This window comes from Sitodiplosis mosellana, unplaced genomic scaffold, assembly GCF_009176505.1.
Source record: "Sitodiplosis mosellana isolate CC-2019 unplaced genomic scaffold, AAFC_SMos_1.0 Smas_scaffold_6226, whole genome shotgun sequence".
Lineage (NCBI taxonomy): Eukaryota > Metazoa > Arthropoda > Insecta > Diptera > Cecidomyiidae > Sitodiplosis > Sitodiplosis mosellana.
The window spans coordinates 20,890,066-20,906,222 of record NW_022601467.1 but is presented as its reverse complement, the minus strand read 5'-3'; the positions used below and the strand labels follow the sequence as shown (position 1 = coordinate 20,906,222).

General features: G+C 37.0%; 1 protein-coding gene across 4 annotated transcripts in view; it reads left to right on the top strand.

Moving 5' to 3' along the window:
* LOC129578842 (uncharacterized) overlaps positions 1-16,157 on the top strand; it is a 61,358-nt gene that overhangs the window by 7,744 nt on the left and 37,457 nt on the right. For all 4 annotated transcript variants that reach the window (XM_055468028.1, XM_055468024.1, XM_055468026.1 and 1 more), the window contains exon 9: positions 4,290-4,373. In XM_055468028.1, the coding sequence (XP_055324003.1) occupies positions 4,290-4,373 (84 nt within the window). The remainder of the gene's footprint in view (positions 1-4,289; positions 4,374-16,157) is intronic.

The following is a 16,157-nucleotide window of genomic DNA, read 5'->3' as shown; positions in this document are numbered from 1 at the left end:
AGAGAGAGAGAGAGAGAGAGAGAGAGAGAGAGAGAGAGAGAGAGAGAAAGGCAGAAAAATGCCATTGACAAAGCAACAAATTGAAAGATGTTTCAGTAACTTTTCATTATTGGTTGGTATTGTTTTCTGGTTCGTTGCATGGGCTCAAGTGTCAAAGTGACATGCATACGAGCCTAAACGATGACAATAACAGAGAAAACGAAGTCGGGGCGAAAAAAAGAGAAGAAAATAGAACGGTATTATGCCGATGGGACAATGGTGTGCATATCTACAAGTTGGCATATTATTGTTCTTCTGCACACTTTTCGGTAACTGATGTCCGGAGGTAGTGGTGGTGGTGGTGGCAGAGGAACGTGAACGAGAGTCGAGTGGCTAAATAACAAATAACACGCTTCGATGAAATATTATATGGTACCAATGACATGGATGCTGTGTAACACTAGATATTTTACACCAAATGCTCGTCTTTAGTTTACACGTCAGACATTTCGCTCAAACATATAATAAATTAATTCCGGGAATCATATTGTTTTCATATGCCGGCCATTTTTTCGTTTTTTTTTTTCGATGAAACCATAGCTCAGGTCTTGAGTCATGGTTGCACAGCCAACCTAATGAAAAATCACAGCTAAACCAAATAAGCATGGACACGACCAGAAACGAGAAAAAAAACATATCCATTTTGTGGCTGGCTAAATTGATTGGTGTGATATTGTTTTATTCCAGCAATGAGAACAAAGCCACGCGCAGCCTCTTTTTTGGTTTTTTTTTCTTTTCGTGTATGGTGTACGTTGTATTCATTCTTTGTTTTTGTTGCTGCTGCGACCGCCGCCAACAACACCGTCGCCAGTTTTTTGTGTTGTGTTGCCGGTGTATTTCAATTTTTCGTGTGGTTCACGAAATTATCACCCAATCGGCGAATACACACACGCACAGAAAAAATAGACCGAATCGGCAGAGGAAATAATTTCGTTACAGTGATGACCAAACCAAATATTTGGTTTACGATGATAAACAGCATACATAAATAGTCTCACTCTGGGATACCGACTGCCCGAAGTGGTGTCATTCTAATTCGGAAAAGTTGAAAAAGAAGTAGGGGAGGAGGATGCATTACGCACACTAACATTTCCCAAATAAAAAAACACACTGGACAAAGAAAGAAGAAGAAAACAGCTTCACCGTCATCGATACCGGCACCGACACCCGAACATCAAGCTCAAAAGAGCAAATGGTGGTTTTATAAAAGGTAGTCTTTGTTGAAAGAGTATACATTTCATTCGACGTTCAAATTTCCTCGCACATCCACCGAAGTTCAATTACGCCACATGGGCCAGCAACGAAACAATCATTTTGTGTTTCAACTCTGAAACTGATACAATCTGCGCGCCGTTTTTCGTTCGTGTTTGTAGTGTGATTTTGTATATACATGTATGTGATCGGATCTGACATACACACACACACACTCTCTCTCTCTCTCTCTTTCTTTCTTCTCCTACGTTCGCCTCACCATCATCAGCCGGGATGAAATGACTCCGATATCGAACAATACCCCGGTGATCCATCAACGTCAAATTGTTATGTGCTCCGTCTATATCCACCAAATAAAGGAAGCGTACGGTGAAAACGATAAATTCAAAATCAGTTCTGTTATAGTTCACGTGTTCGATGGAATTCAAATGCAATTAGATGAATGGCGCGCACACACATACCCACACATGCAGCAATGCCGATGTCCAATCGAAAGGTGCGCTCCGAGTCAACAGTAACCCAACGTGATGTAGATTGATTAAAAAGCAAATGTGATGTATCCATTACACTAAAATACCGGCCAAATTGTGTGACTATATGATTTTGCGCCATTTTGGAAAATCAATCTGCCGGAATAAAACAAAAAAAAAACTGAGGAAGAGAGAAAGAAAGAAAGAAAAAACAAGCACAAACAAACTTTGGCCCCATACTTTTTCGTTTCTTTGCCCAGTGATTTGGCTCGATTTTTTTCTATTATTCTCTAAAAATAAATATAATTAATGGATTGACACTATGCGACGAACTGAAAATGATGGGAGAGAGAGCAACATAGACCAAGAGACAATATTCGCTCAAAACATCCAAAGAAGGGTGTGATTTTTTTTATTGAACACTGCTGGCTGCTTCGATAACGACTGAACATCGCTCTCACATCTACTCTATGTCTTTTGCTCGCGCTGATGTTCTCGTTTAGTACCACTTCAGGTATCGCAAATCATTCAAGGGGTTTTCTATCAATTATAATTCTCTCTTTTTTTGATTGCTCAATTCAATTTATTCAGCTTGTAAAATAGGCAACATAAGCATCTCGAAAATGTAGCAAATTGAACGAAAAAAAGTACACTCTCTCGCACATAACAGACAGAACGAAACAGAAATACTTGTTGTGATTGCACTAATTGCTATTGAAAATAATGAAAAAAATCATCCGAAGATGAGAAAAATCCTTCAGCCAGTGGCACACGGACAAAATGCTAATTGGCACAAAACCATCAATGAATTGGATGTAGAACGTGCACCGTTCGCTATTTTAATGCATGTTTATCTGTTTACATGCTCTCTCTCTATCTATCTCATTCGTTCTTGGAATATGTAATCTGCTTTGTGTTCCGTTAAGTAAGCATTGTTTCGTCTCAATTGTGGGTGAGCTAGATCGCGAGTGCGCGAGTGAAGGAGAAGAGGGAGAAACTGAAGGTTTTCGACATCGCGGATAAGTTCAGAAGCGAGATGCAATGTGAACCATTCAATTATCTGCAATCAGAACTTGCACGAAATCCGTTGCTATGCAGAAGTGGTGAGAATTTTCAGTTCACCTCACCATATATCTTTGACGTTAAAAACAAACGAAAAAGGCAAACACAAGACGACGAGAGTCACCGTGAAATGCCATTGGGCCGCGATGAAGGAGCATAAGTAGCTCAAATGATTATTTTATTTCGTTTGATGCACCAAAACATTTGAGTAAATAAGAAATGATTTTGAACCCAAATTGACTGTGCTCAAGCATATATGGCAACAATTTCGTATGTTACATTGTGATTTGGATTTATCGAAAAAGAGTCATAATACACAATCAAGGGTTGTTGAAAAAATTGACATATCAATTTGTTTGGAAGACATTTTATTTTTCTCGTCTACACGCATTTGTTTGCCATGAGAACAATATCGAAGTGGGATATTCGGATCTGACTGAGATTATACCAGGTCGACGCACACGGCACTGGTGAACATTTCACAACAACGCAAAAACACAATATTTTTCTTTTATTCTATTGTAATTTCATTACAATGTAGTAACTATTAATAATAATGCCAACTAAACAATCCTTGGAACCGCCAACGTTCAGAGCTATTTCTGTACCATGAACACTTTCGTGGCCGATTAATTAAAACAGTGCACAGTAGCGAATGTTACAAGTTATGTGTGTTTTTGAGATGGATGCAAAGACAACGATGATAAAAGCTAATAAATACAATAAGAACAACAGAACATTGAGATCGAAACGAGAGACATAGAGGGTGTACGAGAGCGCACGCGACAAATAGAGAGTATGAGATTTGAATCTTGTAGATTATGGAATAACAAAAATGAACGGTATGACGAGCGCACAGATTGAAATTAAGACGAAACAATTAAACGAAAGAAAAATAAAAGAAAAACAACACGAACAATTGTTATGGGGATGTTGTGGATGTGCAAGAGAGGAAAGCGCGCGTGCTGGCTGAAGTACTTAACATTTTCATTGTTAGCGCGCTAAATGCACATTTCTGCGAATTCAAGCAGAAATATAAGAATCTTAATCTGCCACTTGGGTGTTTTGAACATTAATGAGCTTAATTAGTAAAATTGCAATTCATCTATGAGACTTGGATTAGGATCAGGATCGGTGTGTGTGTGTATCATTGTACGGGGTGATGCTCTTTGTTCGCCGACTCCAATGGAGCGAGTGTGTCGTTTTTATATGTTTCGAATATTACCACCTTGTTATTTGGTTTTGTTTTTCTTTTCTTTTTTTGCGTTCGTCGCGAGCGCACCTTCTTTGTCGCTCGTTCGGCATTCGTGCATTCTGTGCATCTCACCATTAAAAGAGAAATGGAATCACATCGTTATCCATCGATGAAAATGATCTTACATTGATTATAATTTTGTATAAAAATACTTTCACTAATTCGCTTTTCAATTGTTTTTGTATCGTATATTCTCTGCTTATCGCCTTATTCTCATCATTGTTTCTTTCCATTTTTCTCGCTTTTTACAGTGGATTTGCTGCAGATGCTTGAGTTCAATGTATCGGTTCGATTTCCTGCCGCTTCGTTGTTTACCGTCATTTTGGCCTTATGTGGTAAGTGTCTTTGTCAAGATTTCAGATTTTTTTTCCTCTATTCATTTGAAACGAGATAATAAGCATCGCAAATATAAACATCTTGAGTTATAAAAGTTGTTTGTTTGATTAAGTGGTTCAATGCTTGATAGCTGAATTTTCCAACTTTGGCTACACTTGAAATTGATACCATGGAGGATGGAGAGGAATGAACGGTTGAATACGCCGAAACAAAATATATTCAAACATCGGCTCGTTACTTATGTAACAGAGTTAAAGTTCAGTTTTGTTTGGCTCCATTATTCTCTAATTGAGCGTATAATATTCAGGAGAGCGAAAAAACAACAACACCAGAGAACGAGGGAGCATGAGAGCGTGAGAGAGAGAGAGAGAGAGAGAGAGAGAGAATAATTTTATTGGAACGCTGAACGCATATAGAATCGAAATGGATACAAAGTGGTGTGCTGAAAGGTGCTCGCACTCACCAAAACGCGGATGTGTGAAAAGCATACGCACCAGCACGTTTCATATGCTGTTAATAAATCACACAATTGACTTACCTGTAGCTGAAAATGCGCGCGTGAACAGAAGCGTGTAATTAATTAATTTAATGTATTGATAATATCCTTTATTAAATATGTATTCGTGTTATTCGTAATCCATTCAAACATACCAGCATTTAATTGGTTGATTGATGCCTTCCCTCTTTATTCAATGCTCCCACTCTCTCACTCTATCTCCCTGTGTGCGAGAGTGTGTATGCGTATATTTGGCGTATTACGCTTGCCATGCCTTGATTTAATTTGCGGCTGACAATTCGCTTTTGCCCCATCACCTTAAACAAGTTCCCATAAGTTGCATCAGAATTTGCGATCTGTTTACAACAAAAAAAAAACAAAACAACAACAACCAGAACAATACGAACAGCAAAATGTGTAATGATTTAAACTTTTATTTCGACGACAAAGCAGAAAAAAGTATACAAACGAACCTACACATGCACACACTTTGTGTCTCCGTTGACTTTTCTCCCGAATAAATTTTCAATTGTCGAAAAGTGACAATGAAAATATGGTTAATTCTTTATGCGCGTTTTTTTTGCCACTGCTGCTGCTGCTGATGTAGATCGCATGAAAAAGTTTTTCACCCTTGTTTAATGTATTTTGGTTATTGGTGCATATTACCATGGGTTGTGAATATAAACCATATATGCATTTTTTTTCACTCATACCGTTGTGCCAATGCCAATGACACCGACATAAAAAAATCCATTTTTTTTGAGTTGATATTTTCTACCTTTTAGCCTCAACGATCCTATTGAATTTTGAAACTTATGCTTTTGTCTGAAGATTTAATTTTACTGCACGTTCCCATATTTAAGTTGGCCGTCCAATATTTATTTTCTAATATGTCATGTGGTTTCTGGATGACTTCCATTCCCTTTGCACTTTATGATATGAGTTTTTTTTTCTCGTTTATTCGCCATGAATCAAAGGCAAACAAAGTTTTCCGGTTGCGAACGAGGAAAAAAATGTTGCCGCAGCCAGTGACATTTTTTAACATCATTATATCATCTTTTGCCGAGCCAGTTGCATTGTTGTTATACATGAATAAGTTTTAGGACTCAGTCAATTTGATTACCCATCATTTTTTTCCTTCCTCTCCCCCGGTCATCAGGCATTTTGTCTATCTTTTTTCGTTTCGAATGCATTGCAACCGCAAAACGTTACGCTTATTTCTTCATACACCTTTGGGCCATTACCGTACATATGAAAATCTCAATTGCATTCGCCGTAAAATTTAATTGCTACCAAAGTTTTGGACTACTTCCAATGCACATCTCTGAATGCTTTTATGTATCGCAATGGATACATTAGTTGTCGTACACTTTTTTTAATTCTTCCAAAGGATGAAAAAAAGCCTAACTTTTTTTTTCAGCAAACAATTAAATAAAGCGATTTTATGCTTTGACTTCTGCAAACGTCGACAGCGAAATTATTTAGAAAAAAAAAATGGTTTTAGCGATTCGAGTGCAAATTCTGAAGTTCAGAGACACAAATTCTGGCATATGAAGCAATCCAAAGAAAAAGTGTTCTGGAACCGTTTAAATTTGTCACGGTTTTTGTAATATGAAATTTACATTCTGTCACTCACCCAGCACTATTATTGAACAGAAGTAGAAAATTTGCTGCCTTTTTTTCGAAAGGAGAATAAAAATTCTTGAGCGAAAATCAACCGGACATGTAATGATCGATTTGACACGACTGTGTGGAAAATATGTGAACATTACGACCAAGGCGAGTGGCCAGTTTTTTTGTTTGTTCATTATTGCATCAGCCTTTCCGAAGAATTCGATCGGGATTACGTTTTATTCTACAAATATGCGTAACTTTAACCGAAAGCAATTGAATGCTTAATATTAATGAATTTTGTGGAATGAGTTTTGAATTTACATAACGCCATCAATAATAATTAATTAAAATGCATATGTTTCCCAATGAATTTCGTATGGTTTTATTGATGAACGGGGAAACAATTGCATTTGAAATCTTACTGGCGCACGTACCTATGTGTCGCAACAATGCAACACATACACGCAATGTAGGTGTGTGAGTGTGTAGTTCTCTGCTTCATTTTCAATGTTCATGTGTAAAATAATAAAGCAATAATATGCTTACCGATTCGATGGCACGTACGCATCTACATCAAAACCAATAGGGTTTTATCGGAGAGAAAAAAAAATGTATCTCTCTCTCTCTCTTTCTCTCTGCGTGTGTATGTGTGCGTTGTTGTGTTTTTTTTCCTGTGAATCTGTGCCCCATTTCAACCACGCATCGTCTCTTATTCAACATTCATCGAGTAAGTGCACCACGTACGCAATGCCATCGTGTTTATTATGTATGCTCGTATTAATATGATTTTGGATGTTACAGTGATGACATCGCTGATGACACACGGCAAAAATAAATGGATTGTGTGTGTGTGTGTGTGTATGGATTAATAAACTGGATCAACATTGCATTGGCTTTAAAACAATTCGATTCAAATCAGCATAAACTAATTTCATTTGAATTTGTAATTTTCATTCGTCCAACAACACAATATTTGATTTTTGGGGTAAGAAGTCGAATATATCGAAAATCATTCGAACAATTTTAAATTTATTCGCCGAATTTAGATATTATTTTGACGATGAAAATCGACTTCGGATGCTTTGCTCCGATATGTTTGAATGTTTGAACTTGAAATCATTCGATCTTCTTTAGTGCGTCAACCAAATGCCCATGAACAAAAATCAAATTCGCCGGTCTATCTGTTCATCAACTTAGAAAATGTCAACAAAAATTTAATTTGTATTGTGTTTGTCGATTATTAAAACATCATTTTTTCCGGTTTGTATGAACAACTCAGAAACCGGGTGTTTGCACCTATTCTCATCGCTCCCATATTTTATTGGAACAAACCAAAAGCCAACATTCAATAATCAATTAATAAGCGAGTTGGAAATAACAATTAATTAACGGAAATCACAAGCGGAAATGGATGTGAATTGTTCCAGTGTGTGACGGTTTGCGGTGAGGTGTATGTGTGTTCAAAAGTTTCATACACAAAGAGCGAGCGAGTGAGAGAGAGAGAGAGAGAGAGAGAGAGAGCCAGAGAGTTGAATGCCTCAAATTCAAGTATTTTAAACTAATTAATTTAGTTCGCGGTTGATATGAACAATGACTTGGCACCTAGCAATCGGTAAGTCGGTCGATCGAAAAGGTGTTACCTCACAGATAAGACAGAATTAATCCATAATTAAAATGATAGCGAATTCAATAGGCATCGAATTCGAACGCTCACACACACGCACACACACACACACAAACAAGTAATCAGTTCATCATGATGAGTTCAATTTGTCTGTGTTCTAGCAATCTGATCTGCTTTTGACTAGGGGCCTCACGCCAATTTCCATTTTTAAAATATGAACAAATAATATGAATTTGTTTATGTTTCAACATATTAAACAGATATGTATGCATAATTTCAATTTTGCTCAATTTTGTTCAATAAACCGACTGTCAGCAGAACCACGTCTAATCCGTTGACGTCATTATCGCTTCAAAAATTCTGGAAGTAGGTTTTGGTGGATACTCGGGATTGTTCAAAACCGATCCTGGTTCTGGAAGTGGATCCAGGGCATTGTCAAACCCAGTCTGTTCCATCCTGAAGATCCACCAAAACCCACTTCCAGAACATATTGTTCAAGGTGAATATGAAAAAATAACAACGCATTCGGGCAATAATACAAAATATTTGAAATCTAGCGTGAATTTTACATGATTTAAATAATATAAATAGATTTTACTAAAAAAAATTTGGCGTGAAGCCCCTAGGCTTTTGATGTCACAAAAAGGGCAAAATAATGTGGTCTAAAAAGGTAAGAGCAGAGAAACTTTCTCGGACATATTCCGAATGATAGCTTTTGAACATCACAAATAAGTTGAAAGCAATAGATTCTCCAAGGAAAACTCCTTCCCCCTCAATTTTCTCAAGTTTGCAAGCGAATTGTGTGAATACCAAACGACAACCGTTATCGTCATTCCATTGAAAATTTTGTACTATGATGAAGTGGGCGGTAGAGAGTCAAGTTTCACACAATCAAACATCCATAAAGTTCCATTCAAAAAATAAACCATGCATAAAAATAACAACTTAAAAAATAACAAAACAACAATTGGGAACAAAAAAATGGGAAGTTATAGAATTTGGAATATTGCTCTGTTTCTATCGCAGTGTATTTGGCTTGGTCGTTTTATTCGAAAAATGGCAAACCAAAAGACAATCCAAATGGAATGAGCCAAGATCGATTGGGGTGGGTATGAAAGTCAGAAGAAAAACAAACGGCACAAATCGCCACCAAACAGAGCGAATGACAAAGAATCGAGACGAATGGATGTGTTTTGCTGGAAATATGAATAAAAAATATATGCAAAATGATACAGCGATAGATATCGTATACTAACGGATTAAAAGAAACTTGATTTCAGGACTTTATCGCTCTTTCTCTTGCGCGTACGGTGATACAGCCATATTCATTGTTGCAATGCTGTACGTCGGAACAGTATTCTCACGAATAACATTCGCAATGTTTCACAATGGTTGGCATCAATAATTTCCAAATATTGTCGAAAATTCAGAAGAATTTGCCATTTGCAAAGCAATAATAACAACAAAAATGCCAACGATAGATTTTATTGCTTGCACTGACTGAGTGACGTGTATCTCAAACGATACTTTACATCTATGGAAACGACATAGTATCAAGTTCTCAAGGAATGCGTTGGAATAGTTAGAAAATACACGCAAATCTGACTCGCTGTAAAACGTTGTATTCAACATTGTTTTTTGCATTTCTATTACACTTCGACTGCTTCGATTGGTTGTGGAGTGATGATGCGTTGGTTTGTATGTATGCACATGCACGGGAAAAATGGTTAAATTTTTAGCGAGGCGACTAATCGAATGCTTGCATCGAAAATATTTAGATTGAAACGAAATTGTTACTAAACATATTTTCGTCATATTTAAACATGCAAGTAACACACAACTACGTGCACAAAGTACAACGTGTGGTATTTTCATAAAACGCAATCCGACAACGTGAGCGCAAATTCTTTGAGAAAATGAAGTCGTGAGTTTGAGCAAAAATAAGACGAAAAGACAGAAAAAATAGCGAGAAATATGCTAGCATTTCGTCGACATTGATACGCCGAAATGTATTTTTCAACCGAACGACACACGCTGTCGTCTTGTTGCGTTCACGACGGTCAAATATATACACCATACACATGCTGCAAGCCATGACAACCGAATAATACAAACACACTAATGATACGAATGTCCATATTTATAAATATTTTGAAATATTATTGTCATTTTTGGCGAAGAGCAAATATTCGTTTATGAGTCGAATTCCATCTTTCGAAGAAAATTGAATGGCAAACACACACAAGATGCTAAGATGCCAAGCGCTGTACGTTGGTTTGATTTGTTTTCGTTTTTCGTTGCGTGGACACAATATGATACTGTTGTCAACCATACGAAAAACAATCTAGTTGTTTGCAGAATCGCTGACATATTTATGCGAGTATTTGTGTCTTACAAATTTCTTAGCAACAATTTTAATCTTTCAACAACCAAATATGAAAATTTCATGAAATGAAAGATACCACGGGATTTTAATCGGGAATTAAATGTTGCCGAATTTCAACCGAATTAAACCACAAGAAGATGCTCAAGATAATTGAAACCGATTCGCATACAATTGTTGGGATCAATTAGATGCATTTTCAGATGAAAATGAACAACCATGCGAAAAGCGAAGCTATCAAATGGGATCTTGGTGCTTGTCAAAGCTCCATTCTATAGAGCACTTCATAGGCATTCGAATGGATTTTTGCTCATCACATTTATCGCATGTGTGTTATACGATTGCATTTATTATCCTCGAAATGCATAAATGTATTTTATACTTGATTCCACTTCATAAAATTTTTGAGCATAATTCGAATTGACTGTCGATGAATAAGAGCGAGAGAAGGAGAGTGAGAGTTGGAGCGAATGCGAATGTGAATGTTTGTACTGCGGTAGTGAGTCGGGCATGTCTCGATGTCATCTATTTGTAACATATTTTCTTGTGTTGCTGCTTTTGCTGCTTGGTTGATTGGTCGATGTTGACGCATTTTTATCGTCAATTCTTCATGTCACAGTATTACGTGGAAGAATCTATCAAATATCAACACGAGAACGAAAAGGCAAGAGAGAAAAACACGAATATATATTATAATATACGTGAGACAGCACACACACACACACACGAGCGAATAAAGTGAAAAAGATGGCACATGAAAATTCGGTGGTGCGATGTGACGAAAAGTGTCGATAAAAATAAAAATTACGGCATTGATTTAGTGGAAAATTAAATGAAACATCGAAAATTTGTATATGTGAAACATAGCATGTGTTCAGTCTGTACACACACACACACGGGTGTTTTATGAGCAAGACGTCAATGATCTCTGTTCTCAACACGGTTGTTGGAATTGTGTGAGCGGCTTAAAGCCCAAAACATTTCATAAAGCAGCGAAATAGAAAACAAAACAGGTTGCGTTTTTCTTTTCTTCGTTTCTCTCTCTCTCTCTCTCTCTCCAAAATCGCGGAAAATATCTTCATCTGGCATCAACATCGTCTGCCCTCTGAGCCATCAACAGCCTGAAAATGACTTAGACATAACATCGAGATACGTGAAAAGCAGAAAAAAGGCCAAAAGCAACACGAAAAGAGCAGCATTCTTTCGCAAGACTGCTATTGCCATAGACCGCAATTGCTAATACTAATTATTGTGTAATAATGACTTCAATTTCCTGCTTCAGTATAAATATCCCAAGGGTATCGAAAATAGATCTTTCATGTTGTATGGATGTATATATACACATACAATTTTTTTTTATTTAGTGAATACATTTTAATATGCTGTTCTCTGTCGTCGACGCAGCACACCCATCAAAAAGCAATATCAAAGACCAAAAAACCCATTCTGAGAGAGAGAGAGAGAGAGAGAGAGAGAGAGAGAGAGAGAGAGAGAGTGAGAGTGAGAGAGAGAGAGATAGTGCGAGCCAAGTGAGTGACGATAGCATTCGTCGTATGAGTTGGAATTCCCTTTTCACCGATGCTTCAGTTGCCATATTTTCCTTCTCCATTTGTGTGTGTGTGTATCGTTGTTCGACGGAATTTGCACGGATTTCTTTAGTTGCGTAGCACAGGATTTATTTCAACAAATCCTTGGCTTCGGTCGGTTTTTTTTAATGAAACCATTTGAATTGTATACGTATTGCGGATGGAATAAAGTACGAACGGCTACTAGCTATGCACGCTCTCCTCGGGTTCAATCAAATGTGGTTTCGCACGTCTTCGCACCGGTGGAAAGAGGGAGATTGCGACGGAGAGAGAAAGAGAGGAAAAACAAAAAGAAGACAAAAAAAATGCTTGTCGCGAACTATAGAAGAATCTAAGTTAAATTATGTTGAGTGCAATTTTTTTTCTTCTGCATCAATCCAATTTTCACCACCCCCGTTGCACATTTTTCCTTCAAATGATTTTTGATTAATGTTCTGCTGTCTCTGTTGGTGCAATTTGGTTCTCCAAACGATTTTCCGGTACGGTTTTTTTTTCTTCTTCTTCGGCTTCTCAAAAGCAGCAGCGCTTGTCTTTTAAAACGAGTGTAGTCATTGTTTTTGACACTCCATTGCTATTTTTCTTGATCTCAGTGCATCAACTTGTTCACGTTTTGCCTTCGCGCCTTTTCGAAAACACAAAAAATGACAGCGCAAAAATATTTAAAACAACAACTACCACTGAAAACACACTGTGCTAAACGTATAGTGGTGTACTTAATTCGGTTTTTTTTAATAAACACTAAATTCGATTTATGATTTTTATGAATTATGCGACTTATACATAACGATCCACTTATTATACATAACGATCGAACATAATGAACGAAAATATAAATATTCGATCTCCGAAGAAAATGGCTGAAAGCAAAACACAAGTGAAAGAGAAAAAACAAATCAAATGATTCTTTACATCATAAATCAATAAAAACATATTTTTCTCTTTCCTGCTATGAAATGCAAGAAAAAAGAACGACTAATGTTTTTTTTTTGGTCGAAACTGAACAACCATAATAATTTCAATTTCGTTGGCAACTCAAATACACCCATCAGTTCATATCAATAAGAAAGTCAAATAAATAATTGCAAAGAGTAAAAAGCTAATATCAATGAAAACTCCATTGCACAGAGAAAAAAAAAGAGACTGAGTATGCAAATGAAATGAAGCGAAAGGGCAAACGTTTAATAATGGCAACTTGTTGGTCGGTCAGTCGTCGGAGAAGCACACAGCATGCAACCGAAAATGATATTAAAATGAAACATTCTTCTGTGGTTAAGTTAGTATCGAAAAGTTTTTCCCATTGCAAAATGCATCGATGACATATTTGATTCAAAAATGCTATTGGACGTAGAGCAACTCAGAGCAGAGACCAGCATTTTAATGCTGTTTTCCGTATTTGATTTTTTTTCTCTGCTGGCTTTGGTATGGGTAGAAATAAGTACACGATAAATCCAATATTGGCCATTTTCATAGCATATTTTGTGTCGTGAACTGAAGAGGCAAACATAAATACCTTTAGTGGAGAAACATTGATGTCATGCACTCAAGTGCGTGGGATCACTTTGGATCCATGTAGTGTATGGAAAATGGATATTCATATAATTTTTGGGATATCTGTAAAAGTAGATGGCGATCAAAACACTTAATGTTATATTCGATAAACAATACCAAACGTACTGTGTGCGTGTAATAAATTTGTAGCCATTTGATGAGGGGACTGAGGTGTCAACGATAGTGCCACTGATAGCTGAATCGCAGCATAGGCACGTTCTTGCTCTTCATAAAAAAATCAAAATGATACTATTTGTATTCGGCAACCTGTTTGAGGTTTACAACTGCGACCATTGCTCACCTTCGTTTCAAGCGAAGCGAAAATGCGGTTGTAATTCATGCGATGAGATAAAATGCTCTCGTTTCTCTTTCTCCCTCTATCTCTAACCCTGTCGCTCGCTCTCTCTTCCCGAATCAGTTATTACACATTTATGATATACGTGAACATTATTGTGGTTGATATACTATGTGAAGTAGGTATATCTGATTCGGTCGAGTGTGCACAAACAACATCCTGTTTGGATAAACCGCAGAGAGACGACATAATTGGAAAATATTGCAAATATTCGACATCAATTTTCAAAAAGAAAAGACAGTGCCAAATGAAAAGTAATAGGGAGACAGAGAAGGAGCGACGAAGAAGAAGACAAAGAAGAATAAGAAGAAGAAGAAGATGGAGAATGAGGAAAAAAAAGAGATACATTTCAAAGAATAAAGGAGACAATCGATGCGTTTCATTGCGAAGAGGACACATGCATCGCACAGATAAATAATATTATAAATAAAAAGTATCCAAAGAATGAGGGAAGAAGAAACGAGCAAGAGAGCGGAGAAATTGAATCCTCTAGTGTCTATGGTGTCATTATATAGTTTGCCATCACACAAACAGTACGGTGTTTGGTGTTTGTTGGTTGTTTGTTCTCTGTTTGCATTGGACATTATCTATGATCCCGAATGCTTGGCTTTTCTTCAGATTTTCTTGAGCTTCGCTCTCCGCACTGGCCGGCATATGTTTTCCTTTTTTTCTGTCCGTTTCGTTTGTAGTTTGGTGTTTCAGGTCGGTTTTGTTTTCTTTCAAGTGGTTTTTGATTAGTAACTGTATGTTGTTCCATTTTTTTTACGATTTCTTTTGATATGAACTTTCATTTTGTCGCCGGGCTTTGGTGCTTGCATGAAGTCACATTTGAAAATTGTGGCTCACAGCAGAAAAAAAGAACCTATCCACACTGGATACATACAAACACACGCACATCACAACATGTTTTATCAATGAAAACAAATTGTATTTTCCTTACTGTACATATCGCTATTTTGTTGTTGTTTGCTGGTGTAAAACGGTCTCTATCTGGCTGAATTGTATTTTTTTGAAACATAATCTGGCGGGCAGGCAAGCAAACACATCAATCGAATTCATACATAGCGAACATTTGCCCGTACACTGTTGGCTACATTTTGATCGTGAATTTTTGTTACCCCCTCCCCAAAGTGCTATACATGCAATATAAGAAAACTGCTTTCTCTGCTCTGCACATGATTGATAAATAGTATGAATTGAGACATTGATGCAGGATGGAGCAGCGCAGCGTATACAGGCAAATATGTTTATCGCTCCGCGTTTTGTTGTTGTTGTTTTTTTTGTTGATATACGAACATGGCGACGCAAGTAAACATGCATGAAATTAATGAAAAAGTCAGTGCATTGGACGGTAACAACGATGAAATACAACTGTGGAATCACATCACATTCAAATGTACCCTGGGTGTAAAGATGTGCGATAGGATATATAGAGAATATAAAAAAAAAGCTGTTGACATGTGTTAAGTTTGTTTTTGATGAGTTGACCTGCGTTTCTATCTCACAATGGGGCGAAATGGCAGAGTCGACATCAGAAATTGACATCAACGAATCGGTGACCATTTTGGCTTTTGCCCAACCATATGATGAAATTCCCATCAGTAATACTAGTTGAACGAAAGAAAATATGAATAGAATCGCTGTGCATAGAGATATTTTGTATTGAAATGACGGATTCCAAGTAAAATTCATGCAAAACATGACGAAAAATATTCTCAAGTCGCCTCAAGCATGCGTTACGCATTTTCTTGTGAACAATTTACATTGTAAATGAAGTTGTAAAATTGCAATGTTAAATGTGGTAATTGTGTGGCAGCGCGCATAATTTCCTCCTATTGATAATTCATTTTCCAGATGGATATTGAAATGCCACTCGACTCTATAATTGGAGACACGGATGAGTAGAAGAAGAATAAGTTACATCAAAATGCTCTCGGTTCGTTGTCGTGCTGGTTGCAACGATTGGCCGTGACGATGTTCTGGAAATGTTGATTAAAATTGAATATTACAATATTACATGCAAGTGAAATTAAATGAAGCGCACGCAATTTAACACACAAACACAAGTGTATTGATTTTCATAAATCGACCCAACGAGAAATCCAGCTCAAATTACACATTCTCGGCTCACTCTCTCTCTCTCTCTCTCTCTCTCTCTCTCTCTCTCTCTCTCTCTC